Source organism: Trichomycterus rosablanca, chromosome 25 (genome assembly GCF_030014385.1).
Source record: "Trichomycterus rosablanca isolate fTriRos1 chromosome 25, fTriRos1.hap1, whole genome shotgun sequence".
Taxonomy (NCBI): domain Eukaryota; kingdom Metazoa; phylum Chordata; class Actinopteri; order Siluriformes; family Trichomycteridae; genus Trichomycterus; species Trichomycterus rosablanca.
This window is the reverse complement of record NC_086012.1, coordinates 8015689-8037372: the sequence shown is the minus strand read 5'-3', so window position 1 is coordinate 8037372 and position 21684 is coordinate 8015689. Positions and strand designations below refer to the sequence as shown.

The 21684-nt window shown below is 40.6% G+C and overlaps 1 protein-coding gene across 1 annotated transcript in view; it reads right to left on the bottom strand.

Annotated features, from left to right (window-relative positions):
- myo10 (myosin X) overlaps positions 1 to 15544 on the bottom strand; it is an 85414-nt gene extending 69870 nt beyond the window's left edge. The window contains exon 1 of the mRNA XM_062987399.1: positions 15273 to 15544. Within this exon, the coding sequence (XP_062843469.1) occupies positions 15273 to 15293 (21 nt within the window). The 5' untranslated portion in view covers positions 15294 to 15544. The remainder of the gene's footprint in view (positions 1 to 15272) is intronic.
- Between the last annotated feature and the right edge of the window lie 6140 nt (positions 15545 to 21684).

The window sequence follows — 21684 nt, the reverse complement described above, 5'->3', positions numbered from 1 at the left end:
CAGCAATAGATGAGCGATCGTCTCTGACTTTACATCTACAAGGTGGAACAACTAGGTAGAAGTGTCTAATAGAGTGTACAGTGAGTGGACACAGTATTTAAAAACTCCAGCAGCGCTGCTGTGTCTGATCCACTCATACCAGCACAACACACACTAACACACCACCACCATGTCATTGTCACTGCAGTGCTGAGAATGATCCACCACCTAAATAATACCTGCTCTGTGTTGGTCCTGTGGGGGGTCCTGATCATTGAAGAACAGAACAGATTAACTACAGTCAGTAATTGTAGAACTACAAAGTGCTTCTATATGGTAAGTGGAGCTGATAAAATGGACAGTGAGTGTAGAAACAAGGAGGTGGTTTTAATGTCTGATCAGTGTATATCAGCACATACAGTGCCACCCAGATCAGTGCCACCCAAGTGCCTTTTAGCATCATTATTATTATATTTTTATTCATAAAGTTATTTTTGCACTTCTATTTTTGTCAGATATCTGTATTATTTAAATGAAACTGTATTTGTTAGCGTAGTGTATTATTTAAAAAGCAGATTGACCAAGAAAAGATGTTAGTGCTTAAATGTTAGTGCACCAAATCTATTACAGTAACATATAACACGTTATATATAAGACAGACTTAGAGCGATTTAGATGGAGCCAAGTTATGTTATACCGCTTAACTCTAAAGCAAGTGCACCTAAACAATCTGCACAAATTGAATATTCTCTTAGAATAATTTCAAAATGCCAGGTAGAACATGAGATTACTGATGCAGTGACATGGCATTCCAATTATTGAAAAGTGAATTTATTATCCATTATTACATCTTCTATGTGCATGACACCCACAGTTTGATTTACAAGAGTGTTAAATAAGATGGCAAAGTGGAGGAGCCAAACCATATTCTGCACATATTTGTGATATAAGAGAAAACCAAAATACCTAGAGACGAGGGTTAAACCCAGGTTCTCTGTGTTTTTAAACTATTTAAAAATCAAATATCCCCTGCAGTGTTTGAGTGGTGCAGTGTTTTTTAAACTAGCCCACTATTTGCCAAACAGGCGTCTACACAGACATGATGATAATGATGGCTATGTCTGAGAACGAGTGGTCAAAGCCCTGCAATAGACCGGCACCTTGTCCAGGATATTTCTGCCCTGTACTGTTTCTTGGATCAGGATTCTTGTACAGGATCTGCCACAACCCCGACCAGGATAAAGTGGTTGATAAAATGTAATGGGATATTTTCTGCAAATGTTAATGCACAGTTATATATTATTGCATAAATGTAAAAAAAGTTGGTCATTATTACTTTGGACACAGCATTTTGGCGGCACAGAGTAGATCACACTAGCCCACTAGCAATTAAATCCAGGGTTCAAATCTCTACCTATTGCTATCGGACGGTCAATTGTCTACACAGACACAGAGGGAAACCGTCTGTGCTGTCTAGGCCCTAAGAGAGCCTAAGATATTCTAAAATAATATATATAGTAATGTGTTCAGTTCTATTGTATCGACTTATAGTTTGACACTCAGCATTTAAACAAATACAAATCTAAGCAAATATGTACTTTAAACCTGCCTATTCAATTTGTTTTGGAATGTAAAGAAGTAAATATAAGCCACCTTATTTATTTGTGATTGTGCCCTGGTTTTTAGCCACAGTATTGTTCTACCTTGATTAAACATTTGCATTTGAGTTTAGTAGCGAGGTGTGACCTGCCCCGTTACACATGTGTAAATTATTCCTTGAAAGAATATGTCTGGTTCTGAGATATTCTTGAAACAGAATAGGAATAATTCTAGAAAAACAACCATGTTTTTATATGTATGGTACCACTAAAGACAACTTGTCCTTAACAACAAAATATTTTTTCATGAATTAACATCAACATGCCACTTTGACCTCAACAAAGATAGAACGGTCACCCAGGATGAACGAATAACGACAAATGCATCTGAAAGGGTAAAATGAGGCTGTGTGCTTTTTCAATAAAACACAGACAAAACCTACAGCAGTTCCCTCTTTGTGCCCTCTCTTCCAGTCTCCATCACTCACTCTGTCTCGTTTTGGGCAGGAAGAGGGGGATCAGATATCAGTAAAGTCAACACAAAAACAGGATATTAATATGAGAACATTTCTGCATGCTTTAGGAGCCAGAATTCCTCTCTCCAACAGTTTGTGACCTCTTTGCTGTGTGGATGTGAGTTTGTGCTTATTCTAATGTGCTGTCTGTTTAAACCAGTGATAGCTCAGTGGTTAAGGTACTGGACTAGTAAACAGAAGGTTGCCGGTTCAAGCCCCGCCATCACCAAGTTGCCACTGTTGGGTCCCTGAGCAAGGCCCTTAACCCTCAATTGCTCATCGTGTTCTGCTCATTGTGTAAGTCGCTTTGGATAAAAGCGTCTGCTAAATGCTGAAAATGTAAATGAAAATGTAAATGTAAACGAAGGGCTGCATTTCTGGCAGTGTTGCACAACAACAAAAACGAACTTATGCATAAAAAAAACATGCAACAATTTAGTAGCAAGATTCAACCGGTGAATCCTGAAATCTCCAATGGGACCTCGGTTGGAAATCTCCATTGGGACCTCCATCTTATCTTGGGACCTTGGTCACCCCTCAAACATCAATCATGTCTTTACATGATTGTATATGAACCACTGGGGATTCAAACCCTGGAGCCCAGAGAAAGTGGGCTAGCGTAGACATAATTTACTGCTGCACCACTTGAGCACCCTTCTTTGAATGTTTCCAACTTATTTGTAACAGCAGTAACAACAACAGATTGACGTGTAAACGTTTGCTTATTTTCTTATTTTAATAAATTACTCCTTGGATATGAACAGTCCTGTACCAAATAGTTTAAATGTATTCAGAGCTGAGTTCAATGCTCAAAGCATTTTGTGCATTCTAATATCTTACTGTTTTAGAGTGAATGGCAGTATCTGGAGAACTATATCTGGAAACGATAATAAAAGACCAGCCCAGTAAAACAACAGCAGGACCTATTTAATCCCTCCTGTCAGTCATGTTCTGTCACTGAAACCATGGCAGACCAACTACAGACCATAAAGCTTTTTCATCTTTGTAAACAAGCTTAAGCTCTAATTAGTATGTTTCATATATCAAGTGACCCACTAGCATTAGGTTCCACCAAAGAAAAGCCGTTCAATCCTCAACACCTTTCTGTCACCACTTTACCCATCATGCACACACATCACACATTATAGCCATAACAATTTAACTTATTCAGCCAAACCTGCTAACGGGTCTTAAAACAAATAAATGACATGCTTCCGGCTTTGTGGCAACAATTTGTGGAAGGCCTTTTACTGTTCTAGCATGACTGTGGTTCAAGTCATGGTTTGATAAGCTAGGTGTGAAGGAACTGGTGGTCTGTACAAAGCCCAAACTTTTGGGATGAACTGCAATGTGATTGTAAGCCAAGCCTTTTCGTCCACCGTCAATGCTTGACCTCACAAACCTTTTACTGAATGGCCCCAAATGCCCGCAGGCAGGATTTTCCATACTCCAAAATCTTGAGTAAAGCCTTCCTAGATAAATAGGGGAAAGGGAAGAAAGCCTTTATATTAATCCTCATGGATTTGAAATTTGATGTCCAGTAAGCTCATGATTAGATGCCTTCATATTCTTCTACAGTGTATTTCACCAAATAAATATATAAGCTGCTTAATTAACACATATTTGATATTTATATAAATATATAATTTACAACCTTGGGGTGTATCACCAAATGGGCAACACAAAAAATGAACCCAAAAAAACCTTAACATAAAGTGTAGCGTATGTGTAACTATAAGCATGAATTTTGAAACACTGTGTAGCTGTTGACAAATTTTGCACTTATGTTGCAAACTAGGACTTAAGCACATTAACACACCACAGCTCTTCTATTTGTAAATAGCTTTAAGGGTCAATTCAAATGAAATAATCTTTCTACAAAGGACTGCTTACCCTACTTTCACAATAATGAGGCACACATGCATGAATGTAGACACTTATCAGTCAGTAGTCTAGGTTTAACTGAGCTTCCTTTTAGAGGAGTCTGTGAGAAAGTCAGAGAAAAGACTGAGAGAAAGTTTATGTTCATGTATATGTTCTGCTCCAGCAGCTGGGATACACGGCATTGTTGAAGGATCTGTTTCACCCAGCTGTGGCAGCATAGTATGTGTGTGTGTGTGTGTCTGTGTGTGTGTGCGAGAGAGAGAGAGAGAGAGAGAGAGAGAGAGAGAGAGAGAGAGAGAGAGAGAGAGAGAGCAATTTACTGCTGTGAACATGTAGGTCTGTTGAAAGTGCCTGGGCAACTGGCAGCTGTTTTTCTACTTTTGAAACTCTCTCATTATTTATTTAAACTTTCTCTGCAGTTAGACACACTCATATAATGACTGAATTACAATGTAGAGGAAACACAGAACATAGACAATAACCTTGAGTGTGTGTGTGTGCGTTCATGTTCATTCAAAAAAAAATATGCTAATAATAGGACAGAGAGAAACGAGTCTTTAAACAATGTTAGTTGTTCTTATTTAATTTACCACCTACAACCTGAATATTAATGAAGCATATTAAATATTGCTAGCCCACCACCGCTAAGATCCAGGTTTGAATCTCAGTGGGGCTATTGGCCTAACTGGTGTCTACACAGACATAACTGGCTATGTCTAGGACACAACCCTGACCAAGTTAAATCAGTTGATTAAACTTTTAAAAAATATGTTTTTTCACTAGATTAACTAAAATGAAATGAACTAAAATTAAAGGTTACTAAAATAATTGATTTGCCAAAACATTGAACTGAACTTAACGTAAGTGTAGAGAAAGAAAGAGTTGCACAAAATTAATATAAACATCGGGTAGAATTAACACAGGTAGATGGGATTGCAGAAGCAATTTGGTTTATGAGGTACTGTGTTTGATTCTTGCTTCCATTAATGTCTATGTACAGATGGGTACATAGGTACAAATGTTTTCCATTGCCATTAAGTGTGACCAAGTAGAGAAATGTGTGTGACAGCGAAATATGTTTTACACACTAAAAATTTGGGCTAGCAGAATCATTTTCACTTTTTCTCATAAAGCAGAGTCTGAGCTTCCTGTGTAAAGATACTGAAAATGTGAAGTGTGTGTGTGCATGCTTGCTGAAAATAAAAAGATTAGAAAGAGCAGAGGAAATTGGACCGGCTCATTGCTGTGATTACAGTGTGTGTGTGTTTGTGTGTGTTACTTGTAAATGCTTTGCACACTGTGCATGACGGGTTAACTAGAGGGATTATGTTTTATGGAAGGGTATAGGATATAGCAGGTATTTTAAAAGTTACCCAACCTTGTGTGTGCGTGTGTGTGTGTGTGTTTTTGTGTGTTACACAGCTTGTTTCCATTATGTCCTGCTAAAAGCGGTAATTGCTTTGACTTAATTTATTCCTTTAATTTTTAAGTTTTTTTTAACAGCACTTTATTATGGTCAGGGTTGCAGTGGATCCATGTGCGCAATGGAGTGACAAACCCAAGACAGGATGCCAATGCCCCCTTCATTTTCGGACCTAGCCAACCATTCCGTATGTAGATGCCCAACAGGCTGATATCACCCATGGGGATTTAAACCCCTGATCCAAGCGGTACTGGGCAAGCATAATTTTACAGCTGCGTCACCTAAGCTTCTTAATTTTGTTATAGTTTACTAAAAAAACCAATGACTCTGAGAAGAGTTATCATAGTTGTATAATAGTGTTCGTAAACCACTTCTTGTAGAGATGATGAGTCAATGTCATTTTATTACATATATTCACTATTCTTGGGGATTTCTTTTTACTTCAAATGCCCAGTGCATAGGGTACTTCAAAAACAGCAACATCAAAAACAGCACAAAGAAAAAATTTACCATTTGGACCCTTGTGAGTATATATATTTTTGAATAAGATTATTAGCTTATTCTTTAATTTGGTGCCTGTAATACATTAAAAATGGAACAATGGCAATATGTAACTTCATGGAAGGAGATCAACTTTACACAGGTGATTCTGTCATGATATTAAAAAAGGTTCAGTTGTTTATGAGCATGAATGGGTCAAGCTTCACTACTTAAAATATAGTGAAAGTTATTAGACCCAACAGTTTATGTACAACATTTCTCAATGCATAATAGCAGAGAATTTAACAATTCCACCATCTAAAGTCCTGTACATTATTAAAAGATTCAGATAATCTAGAGAAATCTCAGATGCTCAATAACCTGACAAAAATAAGATTCAAGTGTAAGATCAAGATTAAGCATTATGGATGTACAAATAGATGTAAAATTGAAAAAATACTTTTAAATGTAGAACAATTGCATTCAGATGGTTGAACAGCTGAAGTCAGTACCACAAGACTGGTGAGGGTAGTTGCATAACCATACATAAACACGTCTACTATTCACAGTTGACATTAAAAAACATAGTGGGGAAAATGACTAGTGCAGAGACGAATGCAGGAAAAGTCTTCATGGCACCTGAACATTCGAGAAGTGCTGTGTGGTTTTGGAGTGTTGGAAAAGAAATTGGCTACAAAACATGTTGGCTACAAAAAAATCACAGATGCCTAATTTTTAAGTGGTGCTTAAATTGTCAATTCTAACTCTAATTACAGAATGTACATGCATATGGAAGCAGTTTTGTTTGTTTTTTTGCTGTGGATGGAGTTGTTTTTAGAACTTCTTCTATTTTCTTCTATTGCTGAAGAAATTCATGAGAGAGGAGCTCTACCACCGTGAGCAGACGTGACAATGCAGAGTGAATGAATGCATTTAGTATTTTTACTGCATCACAATTAACAGATTGTGGTTCAATAAACTTGCACATAAATTCAAAATGATTAGAACATGCATTCATATTTGGCTATTTAATACTACATCTAAAATTGTAATCTTATAAATGTATTCTCTGCAACACACTCTCGCAGACTAGAACCGGCCTCTTCCAACAAGTGTGAACTGGCCTACGCAAACGCATATTGAGTATCTCGCTATACGCTCTTTATGCCGGTGAGTCATTGTTGCAAGGGCAAACAATTGACTCTCCAGCTTACCTTTTAGACACGACCAAATGTCTGTAGGCCACTCGATCAAGACCAGTGAGACTTGATTTTGGACATTTATGGTGGTAGACTGCTGCGCCACCCCAGTGGCCTAAAATTAAACTTTTGTGCCACACTGACAGTCTCCAGGATAATGATATTATTAATCAGGAAAGATAGTTGTTGGATGTCTACCCACATAAATCAGTATTTAATTAAAAAAAAAAGCAATTTCACTTGAGTACTGTTTTTGGCTACTTTTTTACTGTGTGTGTGTATGTGTGTGTGTGTGTGTGTGTGTGTGTGTCTGTGTGTGCATCTGTCAGGCTAAAACAGCAGTTTCAGATCCTCTTGGAATGTTAACAGCAACTAGACAGGAAGTGAGAGAAAGAAAGGGAGCGAAGGGGAAGAGGAGGAAAGACAGAGATTTGGGAGAAGATGAAGGGGAAAAAGCAGAATGAGAAGAGAAATTGTGGAAATGAATGAATGTGGTTCTGTTTTTGGCTGACTTGTTGCTTTACTGTCAATTGTATTACAGTGTACAGCAACATTCATGCAAAAACACCAAAGAGGAATCATACAAATCAACTGCTGCTTTTGGTAGCTCAAATACGCATATTACAAACACACAAAATCCAAATTCTCTATCCAAAATGCTTTGAAAAAGCAAACCTAAACAAATTTCAGAAAGTCTGGTTTATGGTTTGTCTAAACAGTAGGATGTTTTTAGCTTCACATAAAACAATTTGGTGATCTGGGTAAACTGCACCCAGTTGCCCTTTCATCCATGTGCCTTGATTACCTAAATAAGCCCTACAACTGCCAAACTGTCACTGCTGTGTTCTTGCGCAAGGCTCTTAACCTTCCGCTGCTTAAACTTTATCTGTATGTCAGTTGTGAACCAATTTAGGTAGAAGTGACTTATGGCTTGATGTAAACATTATGAGTGTAACATCACGACTAGCCATGCCATGTCAACACAAGTGTAGTGCTTATCAGCTCTAATCGACTGCAGTGCTGAGTCTTTGCATTGTGACATGTTTCCCTTTATATCTTCTCTTTATAGTTAGGGCTTGAGCATCCCGGCATGTTGGTGGATCGAGTAGCTGTCAGACCATACTCGATCATAGTTCCGCCTAGTGCCCTTATCTCTTTTAGATTTTAGTTCATTTATTTGTTCACTTTTACCTCATGAACTGATCTGTGTTTTACAGGAAACCAAATTTTATCTTTCTGGCTTTAATGCCTTTGGTTTTTTCACAGCTCAATCACACTGTAGAGTTACCTTCTCTGATATTCTACAGTGTGGTATCAAATCGCACCTCATTTTTTCGATCAGCAACTCAACAGTTTAGTGTGGCTGATATTTGTCCATTTGATTCAGTTCAGCCAAAGCACTTGGGTCCAGAATATTTAGGTGTTGTGCCATAAGTAGTGTACTAATCTGGCATTCTGTTTAGTAAATTAGCATGATTTGATACAGTAAATACAGGGGTTGGACAAAATAACTGAAACACCTGTCATTTTAGTGTGGTAGGTTTCATGGCTAAATTGGACCAGTCTGGTGGCCAATCTTCATTAATTGCACATTGCACCAGTAAGAGCAGAGTGTGAAGGTTCAATTAGCAGGGTAAGAGCACAGTTTTGCTCAAAATATTGCAATGCACACAACATTATGGGTGACATACCAGAGTTCAAAAGAGGACAAATTGTTGGTGCACGTCTTGCTGGCGCATCTGTGACCAAGACAGCAAGTCTTTGTGATGTATCAAGAGCCACGGTATCCAGGGTAATGTCAGCATACCACCAAGAAGGACAAACCACATCCAACAGGATTAACTGTGGACGCAAGAGGAAGCTGTCTGAAAGGGATGTTCGGGCGCTAACCCGGATTGTATCCAAAAAACATAAAACCACGGCTGCCCAAATCACGGCAGAATTAAATGTGCACCTCAACTCTCCTGTTTCCACCAGAACTGTCCGTCGGGAGCTCCACAGGGTCAATATACACGGCCGGGCTGCTATAGCCAAACCTTTGGTCACTCGTGCCAATGCCAAACGTCAGTTTCAATGGTGCAAGGAGCGCAAATCTTGGGCTGTGGACAATGTGAAACATGTATTGTTCTCTGATGAGTCCACCTTTACTGTTTTCCCCACATCCGGGAGAGTTACGGTGTGGAGAAGCCCCAAAGAAGCGTACCACCCAGACTGTTGCATGCCCAGAGTGAAGCATGGGGGTGGATCAGTGATGGTTTGGGCTGCCATATCATGGCATTCCCTTGGCCCAATACTTGTGCTAGATGGGCACGTCACTGCCAAGGACTACCGAACCATTCTGGAGGACCATGTGCATCCAATGGCGGTACCGTGTATCAGGATGACAATGCACCAATACACACAGCAAGACTGGTGAAAGATTGGTTTGATGAACATGAAAGTGAAGTTGAACATCTCCCATGGCCTGCACAGTCACCAGATCTAAATATTATTGAGCCACTTTGGGGTGTTTTGGAGAAGCGAGTCAGGAAACGTTTTCCTCCACCAGCATCACGTAGTGACCTGGCCACTATCCTGCAAGAAGAATGGCTTAAAATCCCTCTGACCACTGTGCAGGACTTGTATATGTCATTTCCAAGACGAATTGACGCTGTATTGGCCGCAAAAGGAGGTCCTACACCATACTAATAAATTATTGTGGTCTAAAACCAGGTGTTTCAGTTATTTTGTCCAACCCCTGTATGTCTCACATGCATTAATCTAGTGTCAACATAAGCTTAAAGTGTCTACTGTTTGGGGGCAGCTTGTTTCGATGCTTCTGTTTCAGCGAGTGATTTTTTTAAACCTCCTTCTCCCCAGCCTAGAAGTGGCTGTCTAATAGTCTGAATGGGAGGAGTTTAAAAAGATTACACAGCTGACAGATTAGACATATGCTGATAAAAGATTTGGGGCTGAAACAAACACACTCATATCATTAAGCACACATAACATAGTGGGTACTGCATAGCTCCAGGCACAGTCTGTGAGGAGTTTTACATGTTAAAAATAATAATGGCCCCTATGTGTAAGTGATTAGATAGATGTGTGTTACTGCCTTGTGTCACTCCAAAGACAGATGCCCAACAGCAATGCTAATTCAAACCCTGTTTCCGCCTAGTACTTATGACCCACATTATCCCATTTGCATCTCAGGTGACCACAGGTGAACTCTCAACTCCAGGGCTGAGAGCCTGTGTCCTACACTGAAAAGACTGAAAACCTTCACCTATTTAAAAAAGAACAACTTTAAGCACCCAACAACTTTAAAATACTGATTGCTTGAGTTCTTTAGTATTGCTCCCTGGCTCAGCTCTCTTATCTGACTTTTATGACCTAATTTAAGAGCAAAGGACTGGAGATCATTCAGGTGTGTTCAGTGATAAGGCTTGTGTTTACATTTAACCTGATCCCAGCTGTCAGTCAAGCTAATTGTGCACCCTGATTGGCTGCCCTGCAAGTAACCGTTAAGAGTGGTAGCAAAGGGGAGGGCTCAGTCCTAAGGCTGTTGTATACATAATACACATACACATACACATACACATACACACACACACACACACACACACACACACACACACACGACACATTTCAAACTCAGGCACCTACACGCAGCTGCGCAAGCACAAACAGAATTACAACTGCACCAGTAAACCTTCAGGCTATTACACCTGGTGGGCATGAATATAGCATTTTTTCTAATAAATAATTAATTATTTATTTTGTTATTATTATTTATACAGTTTATTTTTGTGGTAAATTCATGGCTGGCAGATATTAATTATACTCCAACATTTTACAAAATATTTATCATTATCTAAAAAACAGCAAACATTTTAAATTAAAACACTTATTTACAGATGCATTCACAAGTCACTATTCATTGCCTGCTTTATCCGATTCAGGGTCGAGGTGGGTCTGATTCACTGAGTGAATGGCAGAAAACACCCTGGACAGGTTGACAGTCCATCATATGGCACACATATACACCTAGGGCAGCTGTAGTAGCTTAGTAGCTTAGGGGCCAGTGATAGCTTAGTGGTTAAGGTACTGGACTAGTAAACAGAAGGTTGCCGGTTCAAGCCCCGCCACCACCAAGTTGCCACTGTTGGGTCCCTGAGCAAGACCCTTAACCCTCAATTGCTCATTGTGTAAGTCGCTTTGGATAAAAGCGTCTGCTAAATGCTGTAAATGTAAATGTAGTAGCTTAACCTGACTGCATGTCTTTGGACTGTAGGAGGAGCTCCATGAGAAAACCCACACAGACACAGGGAGAACACGCAAACTTCACATGAAACTGCTCCACCTGGGAATCAAACCCAGGAGCTTCTTGCTGCGAGGTGACAGTGCTACCCACTGTGCCACCCTTACTATATCAATTTGTGTTTAAACAAATATTTTAAACAAACAGCTGTAACAATAAAGGCCTTAGGATGAAAAGGAGCAAATTTACTTCACAATTAGAATTCCTTCACAATTACTTTTAATGTGCTAAATAAAACATGCAATGACATGTACAAAAGCTATGGCATGTTTAATATTGTCATGGTCTTTCCCCAGATTTGTTAAATTCAGCAAATAAAACTAAATATGTCACTACAATTTGCAGAATAAGAATTTATGGTCCTGGAATGCCAAGAGAAGCCATGATATAAAGAAAAACCTTCCACTTGCAACGAATTAACATTGACAAATAACACACTACTCCTCTGTGTCCAATCCGGCAGCCAAACTAGGCAGTGCAGAGTGATAGGACTTAATGTGAGTGACTTGCTGAACCCCATTTCCCAGACATCCCATTGCAGATCCACCTCACAACATACTGAGGCTAAAGTACACTGAATGGATGAATGCATTAGGATAACTATACATTTCATCTACAGGAGCTTTTATGAGACCCTATTCTAAACCCAGAGGCAATAATATGAGGTTTGCCCCCCATCTGTACCAATTAACAGCTTCCACTATTCTGGAAACGCTTTCTACAATATTCTGGAGTGTGTTTGTGGGAATTTTTGCCCATTCATCTAGAAAAGCATTTGTGAGGTCAGACACCGATAATGGAAGAGAGAGCTCAGGGTCTAGTCAAATCTTTCCACATCAACCTCAGTGAACCATGCTTTTATAAACTTTGCTCTGTGCACAGGGGCACAGTCATGCTGAAACAGAAAATTACCTTCCTTAACCTGTTGCCACAAAGTTAAAAGCATTCAACTGTCCAAAATGTCTTGGTATGTGGAAGCACTAGAATGGAACTAAGGAGCATAGGCCTAGGCCAACCCCTGAAACTTTACATTTGGCACAACGCAGGTAGGCAGGTAACATTCTCCTGGCATTTGCCAAACAGACTCATCTGTCAGACTGCCAGATAGATATGCGTCTAGTGGCGGTGTGCTTTATACCACTCTGTCCAACCCTTGATATAGTGCTTGGTGATTTAAGGATTGCATGCTGCTGCTTGGTCATGGAAACCCGTGCCATGAAGCTTCCAAGTTGGGACTTTGTTATTGAGTAAGCAAAGCACTGGCGACTTTTATGCACTATGTGTCTGAGCACTCAACAACCCCTTCACATTGTCTGCCACTTGGCTAAGTTGCTGTGGTTCCTTAACATATCCACTTTTTAATAATACCACTCATAGTTGATCATGGAATCTAGGAGGGAAGAAATTTAATGAACTGGTGGCATCTTATTTCAGTACCATGCTCAAATTCTGTGAGCTTTTTAGAATGACCCACAATTTTAAAAATGCTTATAAAGACAGACTGCATGGCTAGGTTCTTAATTTTATACAGCCGTGACAATGGCACTGAAAGAAACACCTAAATTTATTAATTAAAAAGTCCCAATACTTTAGTCCATATAGAGTATGTCCTGGTACCAGATACCACAGGACTCCTTTATATGTGGAATCCAGTTGTTTTGACAGCATATTAGATAAGTGGACATTATAAGATGTGATAATGGGTGTACTTTTATATACCAGACCATGCTACTTACTTGTAATACTTTTATATGTTGCTACTTAACTTTTGAGGCATGAAAGATAAATTTCGGTGACATGTATTTGGGGGTGCTCAGGTGGTGCAGCAATCTAAAACACTAGCCCACCACTGCCAAGATGACGGGCTCTCAAGTTAGAATCTTAGCTCTGTTACTGGGTAAAGAATGGCCTGCCACGTTTATGGTAGGGGTCTGCACTGGTAAGGAGTAATTTATGTGGGTAATTGGATATGACTAAATTGGAAGATAAAGGGAAAAATGCATATATGGCATTTCTTTTTTTACCTATTGATAATGACCCTCACAATTGTTTTTTACTCTGAAAATGTTGTTCCACATCAGAGGGTCTGAATTGTACTAATGTAAGAATTAATTTAAAAGTATTTGAAAAATACATACAAAATTCACAAGATTATGGTGTAAAATGATTTATAGACAACTACCCTTATTCTTTTATTATAAAAGAGTTTTGAATAAACAGGTTTTTTTTCTGTACAGGTAATTGTGTGGCATTAATTTTCATAGTAACTGTCTGTTGACTACAGATGCATTATGCAAAAATTCAGTTTTAAAACACTTACTAAAAGATTATTTCTGTAAGCAGTGTAGTCCAAAATTAAAATTCTATTTTTAATTGTAAAATGTGCATGCCTGAGACTGTCTGGCTTTTGCCTGTTATACCCTTTCCCTTCAAGACTGACTCTTTTGTGTCCCCATTGGCTAGATGATAGGCAGCATGAAATTTGACACTAGTAAGCTAAGCCTGAGTGAACAGGAGCCATTTTATTATTCTAGGTATAACCTCGGGATTACAACCAAACCAAAATTAGTTTTAGGAAGGTACACGTTCATAACTGTTTGCTTTTGCCTCTAACTGAAGTAAAAAAAAAAGTTAATGGTTCTGAAGACATCATGCTTTCATCAGGCTCAAAAACACAACAGCTCAAGTAGTGCATGTCTGCTTTTGTGTGACTCATGAACACTCCTGCTGCCGACGTCATCATGACGAACGACACACCTTTATGCTTTCCTACTCATTCAATCGTCAATCAAAATTTTGCAAGACCTCTGAGTTATCACAGGATGTCTGGAGAGGTGCTGCTCAGCCTAGTCCCTATAATCGACTATGCACAAACTAATAAGCATGGCAAACAATAACAGCGCTAACAGTGTATTTAAATAGACGTTCAATAATAATAGACGTTAAATGGTATACCAATCAAGTTTCGTCTTTTTTTTGCAAGAGCCTCAACATGCAAAAAGGATTTCTCTGCTGTTCATGATGGTGTTTCGAGCAGAAAGTAGGAGGTACTCTTGTAGTGCCAATAGGGTGACTGCCCATCCAGCCTTCCCTTAGTGCCAAGCAGGCTCATGGCAGTCCTGCATCTCTATCGTGGTGAGCTAGCACGTAACATCTTTGCGCGACATAAAAATTTGGCCATTTTAGAAAAAATAATTTTTAATAATGCCAGAGCTTTTTTGTAAACAGATGAAAAAAAATCCAGCAAAATTAACGACATCACTGTCTTTGTATCATTCAGGTGAAATTTTTAACTATATAACCTAGACTGCATTTCACTAATCATGCACCATCTGGTTTCCTGCCACACTTTCTGTCTGAGTTTAGTTCTTGCACTGCATGATAAACACATTGGTGTCACAGGTCTGTTTTTTTCTACCTTTTATTCCATAGCCATTCATAAAACTTTACAATTATTTTAGGGTGTGAATTGATTAGGTTGTTTAACAGTGGTGCATAACCAACATCCACTGCAAAAAATACTCTACAATTACTGATATGAGCATAAGGCAGGGAAGATTCAGTACAGTGAAGTGATTTTGGTTTAAATGTAATACTCTTAGTTTGTTCGGTCTTATACCCATCTTCGATTTAGACTGAGCACTAGGACTAAAACACAAAAAGTAGAAAAGGTTAGGGAATGCCAGAGAATTCCTCCAGGAAGCATTCTAAACACTTCTGATCCCTGAAAATACCGGCTCAACATGCACGTTTATACCCTCTCAAAGTGCAAACACGGGTACATGAGTGAAATACGATCACAACTTGACCAGGCACAAGTTTTCTCCTTGTCCCAGCCTGCCAGAAAAGCTTCTGTACGATACAAAAGTGTCAATAACTTTACAGTCTGCTTACCTCTGTAAAAAAATTATCCATGGTCCTTAACAGCGGACCTTGGAAAAGTCGCGCGGCCAAATAGTAGCAGTGAGCGTTGCGGTAAGTGCAGATGTTTAGTCTCTTACTCCATCTCTGTCTTTCACACTGGCTCAAGTTCCACACCGCTGTCTTTTCTTCCTCACACACAAACCAGGGATAGGACACGTCTTTGTTTCCGAACTTCCAGATGTTAAAAAAAGTATCTCTTGTCCCCCTGAGAGAGTCCGCCTTTAATGAAAGTTTATCAGTGTTTAAGCAGTAGGTGAACTTATTCAGGCGAGTTTGTGTGGTGGGACGCGTATCGGTAAACAGCAGCAGTATGTCTCCAGTCACTCGCTTCCCCGTGTGTCTCCCGAGTCTCCCTTTAGCTGTGCTTTACTAAAGTCTCGTTTGAGAACGAGTCGACTCTTAGAGTCGGCTCTTTTTGGTAACTTTTGGGAGCCGATAATAGACTAATAAACATAGACGCGTAAAGTTTTATGTTTTCATCTTACAGCTGTATGATGCAGAATTATTTTTGAGCAGTTAAATAACAGGCCAATGAATTCTAATGCCAAGTGTGTGTGCCTTATGAATAACTTCAATATATTTTGCTGTTTTTATGTAATAATTCAATATTCATATTATTTCCTTTTTATTACTTGAGCTTGGTCCTATTTATTAGTAGGCTAATATTTAAATTAGGTTAATATTTGAGATAAAAAACAATTTAGTTTTAAAATAATATCTAAGTTTGAAAACAACTTGTTTACACTTTTCTACAATGCTACAGAATAACAAGACGTTTGGGAGCCGAAAGAACAGACTCATATTGGTAAGCTGAGTCAAATTAGATGATTCACTGAAAAGATCCGGAATGCCGATCAGTGCCGACCGAGTACTGTAGCTCCGCCCGCGCGGTGTTTGAATAAGACAAAAATCCGGGGGCGCCTAATACTCGTTCGCGAGAGGCAGGAGGGACGCAGTATACACTATGTTGCGGTTATTTTACGTTGTATTAGCTTAAGAAGGTGGTAAAATTGTGCAGCCTTGCAGTTGTAAAGTGTCAGAACTTCAACTGTAGTAAATCAAGAGTCCGTAAGAGGAGGGAGGGGAACTCCATTTCCTTTGTGCTGAATATACAGGGGTTGGACAAAATAACTGAAACACCTGGTTTTAGACCACAATAATTTATTAGTATGGTGTAGGGCCTCCTTTTGCGGCCAATACAGCGTCAATTCGTCTTGGAAATGACATATACAAGTCCTGCACAGTGGTCAGAGGGATTTTAAGCCATTCTTCTTGCAGGATAGTGGCCAGGTCACTACGTGATGCTGGTGGAGGAAAACGTTTCCTGACTCGCTTCTCCAAAACACCCCAAAGTGGCTCAATAATATTTAGATCTGGTGACTGTGCAGGCCATGGGAGATGTTCAACTTCACTTTCATGTTCATCAAACCAATCTTTCACCAGTCTTGTTGTGTGTATTGGTGCATTGTCATCCTGATACACGGCACCGCCATTGGATGCACATGGTCCTCCAGAATGGTTTGGTAGTCCTTGGCAGTGACGCGCCCATCTAGCACAAGTATTGGGCCAAGGGAATGCCATGATATGGCAGCCCAAACCATCACTGATCCACCCCCATGCTTCACTCTGGGCATGCAACAGTCTGGGTGGTACGCTTCTTTGGGGCTTCTCCACACCGTAACTCTCCCGGATGTGGGGAAAATGGTAAAGGTGGACTCATCAGAGAACAATACATGTTTCACATTGTCCACAGCCCAAGATTTGCGCTCCTTGCACCATTGAAACCGACGTTTGGCATTGGCACAAGTGACCAAAGGTTTGGCTATAGCAGCCCGGCCGTGTATATTGACCCTGTGGAGCTCCCGACGGACAGTTCTGGTGGAAACAGGAGAGTCGAGGTGCACATTTAATTCTGCCGTGATTTGGGCAGCCGTGGTTTTATGTTTTTTGGATACAATCCGGGTTAGCACCCGAACATCCCTTTCAGATAGCTTCCTCTTGCGTCCACAGTTAATCCTGTTGGATGTGGTTTGTCCTTCTTGGTGGTATGCTGACATTACCCTGGATACCGTGGCTCTTGATACATCACAAAGACTTGCTGTCTTGGTCACAGATGCGCCAGCAAGACGTGCACCAACAATTTGTCCTCTTTTGAACTCTGGTATGTCACCCATAATGTTGTGTGCATTGCAATATTTTGAGCAAAACTGTGCTCTTACCCTGCTAATTAAACCTTCACACTCTGCTCTTACTGGTGCAATGTGCAATTAATGAAGATTGGCCACCAGACTGGTCCAATTTAGCCATGAAACCTCCCACACTAAAATGACAGGTGTTTCAGTTATTTTGTCCAACCCCTGTATATACTGTATATACAGTGTATCACAAAAGTGAGTACACCCCTCACATTTCTGCAAATATTTTATTATATCTTTTCATGGGACAACACTATAGAAATAAAACTTGGATATAACTTAGAGTAGTCAGTGTACAACTTGTATAGCAGTGTAGATTTACTGTCTTCTGAAAATAACTCAACACACAGCCATTAATGTCTAAATGGCTGGCAACATAAGTGAGTACACCCCACAGTGAACATGTCCAAATTGTGCCCAAAGTGTCAATATTTTGTGTGACCACCATTATTATCCAGCACTGCCTTAACCCTCCTGGGCATGGAATTCACCAGAGCTGCACAGGTTGCTACTGGAATCCTCTTCCACTCCTCCATGAGGACATCACGGAGCTGGTGGATGTTAGACACCTTGAACTCCTCCACCTTCCACTTGAGGATGCGCCACAGGTGCTCAATTGGGTTTAGTCCATCACCTTCACCTTCAGCTTCCTCAGCAAGGCAGTTGTCATCTTGGAGGTTGTGTTTGGGGTCGTTATCCTGCCATGAGGCCCAGTTTTCAAAGGGAGGGGATCATGCTCTGTTTCAGAATGTCACAGTACATGTTGGAATTCATGTTTCCCTCAATGAACTGCAGCTCCCCAGTGCCGGCAACACTCATGCAGCCCAAGACCATGATGCTACCACCACCATGCTTGACTGTAGGCAAGATACAGTTGTCTTGGTACTTCTCACCAGGGCGCCGCCACACATGCTGGACACCATCTGAGCCAAACAAGTTTATCTTGGTCTCGTCAGACCACAGGGCATTCCAGTAATCCATGTTCTTGGACTGCTTGTCTTCAGCAAACTGTTTGCGGGCTTTCTTGTGCATCAGCTTCCTTCTGGGATGACGACCATGCAGACCGAGTTGATGCAGTGTGCGGCGTATGGTCTGAGCACTGACAGGCTGACCTCCCACGTCTTCAACCTCTGCAGCAATGCTGGCAGCACTCATGTGTCTATTTTTTAAAGCCAACCTCTGGATATGACGCCGAACACGTGGACTCAACTTCTATGGTCGACCCTGGCGAAGCCTGTTCCGAGTGGAACCTGTCCTGGAAAACCGCTGTATGACCTTGGCCACCATGCTGTAGCTCAGTTTCAGGGTGTTAGCAATCTTCTTATAGCCCAGGCCATCTTTGTGGAGAGCAACAATTCTATTTCTCACATCCTCAGAGAGTTCTTTGCCATGAGGTGCCATGTTGAATATCCAGTGGCCAGTATGAGAGAATTGTACCCAAAACACCAAATTTAACAGCCCTGCTCCCCATTTACACCTGGGACCTTGACACATGACACCATGGAGGGACAACGACACATTTGGGCACAATTTGGACATGTTCACTGTGGGGTGAACTCACTTATGTTGCCAGCTATTTAGACATTAATGGCTGTGTGTTGAGTTATTTTCAGAAGACAGTAAATCTACACTGCTATACAAGCTGTACACTGACTACTCTAAGTTATATCCAAGTTTCATGTCTATAGTGTTGTCCCATGAAAAGATATAATGAAATATTTGCAGAAATGTGAGGGGTGTACTCACTTTTGTGATACACTGTATATACAGTATATATATATATATATATCAGTGGCGGCTGCTGGTCTTTCAAAGAGGGGAAGCTCATTGTCGGCTTACATCATAAAATTTGTCAATTTATTTATATATAAATTCTGCCCTTTGTTCCTTTTCAAGAAAATGGCCTGAAATGGGTTGCAGTTTGTCTTCCGACTTCACTCGCAAAATCCGCGATGGGACTGAAGTTCCCAGTGATTAAGTAACGGTGTAGATCTCAAAATAGCTGTCAATCAAAATGGGATTCAGCCTTTTGACTGATCCTCCAATCATCTTGCAGAAGCTCAGCGTCCAGACCCGCCCACAGCTCCATTCACCTCCAGAGACGCTCAGCGTCCGGGGGCGGGACAAAATCGTGGCATTTATCCAATGACCGGCGAGTTTCGAAGCCATGAAAAAAACCCTCCCATGCAGCCCCATTGAAGTGAAGAGACGCTCAGCTTCTGCAGCAAATGCATTGACGCTACGGGAATGTATGAGTTAAGTTAACAAAATCGAGTCGATTTGTAATAAGTAGCTGATTCTGAACGAACTCGTCTTCGAGATGAACGTGTTCTAACGCATTTGTAGTAAATTAAGTGTTAACACAACTGTACATATTTGACCATTTAATTTTTGACATTTTAGGGGAAGCTGAGCTTCCCTTGCAGTCTTAGAGAAATCGCCACTGATATATATATATATATATATACAGTGTATCACAAAAGTGAGTACACCCCTCACATTTCTGCAAATATTTCATTATATCTTTTCATGGGACAACACTATAGACATGAAACTTGGATATAACTTAGAGTAGTCAGTGTACAGCTTGTATAGCAGTGTAGATTTACTGTCTTCTGAAAATAACTCAACACACAGCCATTAATGTCTAAATAGCTGACAACATAAGTGAGTACACCCCACAGTGAACATGTCCAATTTATGCCCAAATGTGTCGTTGTCCCTCCATGGTGTCATGTGTCAAGGTCCCAGGTGTAAATGGGGAGCAGGGCTGTTAAATTTGGTGTTTTGGGTACAATTCTCTCATACTGGCCACTGGATATTCAACATGGCACCTCATGGCAAAGAACTCTCTGAGGATGTGAGAAATAGAATTGTTGCTCTCCACAAAGATGGCCTGGGCTATAAGAAGATTGCTAACACCCTGAAACTGAGCCACAGCATGGTGGCCAAGGTCATACAGCGGTTTTCCAGGACAGGTTCCACTCGGAACAGGCTTCGCCAGGGTCGACCAAAGAAGTTGAGTCCACGTGTTCGCCGTCATATCCAGAGGTTGGCTTTAAAAAATAGACACATGAGTGCTGCCAGCATTGCTGCAGAGGTTGAAGACGTGGGAGGTCAGCCTGTCAGTGCTCAGACCATACGCCGCACACTGCATCAACTCGGTCTGCATGGTCGTCATCCCAGAAGGAAGCTGACGCACAAGAAAGCCCGCAAACAGTTTGCTGAAGACAAGCAGTCCAAGAACATGGATTACTGGAATGCCCTGTGGTCTGACGAGACCAAGATAAACTTGTTTGGCTCAGATGGTGTCCAGCATGTGTGGCGGCGCCCTGGTGAGAAGTACCAAGACAACTGTATCTTGCCTACAGTCAAGCATGGTGGTGGTAGCATCATGGTCTTGGGCTGCATGAGTGTTGCCGGCACTGGGGAGCTGCGGTTCATTGAGGGAAACATGAATTCCAACATGTACTGTGACATTCTGAAACAGAGCATGATCTCCTCCCTTCGAAAACTGGGCCTCATGGCAGTTTTCCAACAGGATAACGACCCCAAACACAACCTCCAAGATGACAACTGCCTTGCTGAGGAAGCTGAAGGTAAAGGTGATGGACTAAACCCAATTGAGCACCTGTGGCGCATCCTCAAGTGGAAGGTGGAGGAGTTCAAGGTGTCTAACATCCACCAGCTCCGTGATGTCATCATGGAGGAGTGGAAGAGGATTCCAGTAGCAACCTGTGCGGCTCTGGTGAATTCCATGCCCAGGAGGGTTAAGGCAGTGCTGGATAATAATGGTGGTCACACAAAATATTGACACTTTGGGCACAATTTGGACATGTTCACTGTGGGGTGTACTCACTTATGTTGCCAGCCATTTAGACATTAATGGCTGTGTGTTGAGTTATTTTCAGAAGACAGTAAATCTACACTGCTATACAAGTTGTACACTGACTACTCTAAGTTATATCCAAGTTTTATTTCTATAGTGTTGTCCCATGAAAAGATATAATAAAATATTTGCAGAAATGTGAGGGGTGTACTCACTTTTGTGATACACTGTATATTCTGCTGGAGCCCAATATTTTTCTACATTCATCAATATTTAAAAATAAAAATTACCCTCTCTGTCATCAATTCCCCCCAAAAGTGTTTTGATATCTGACGGGTATTTATTTGAGTTCTTGTGA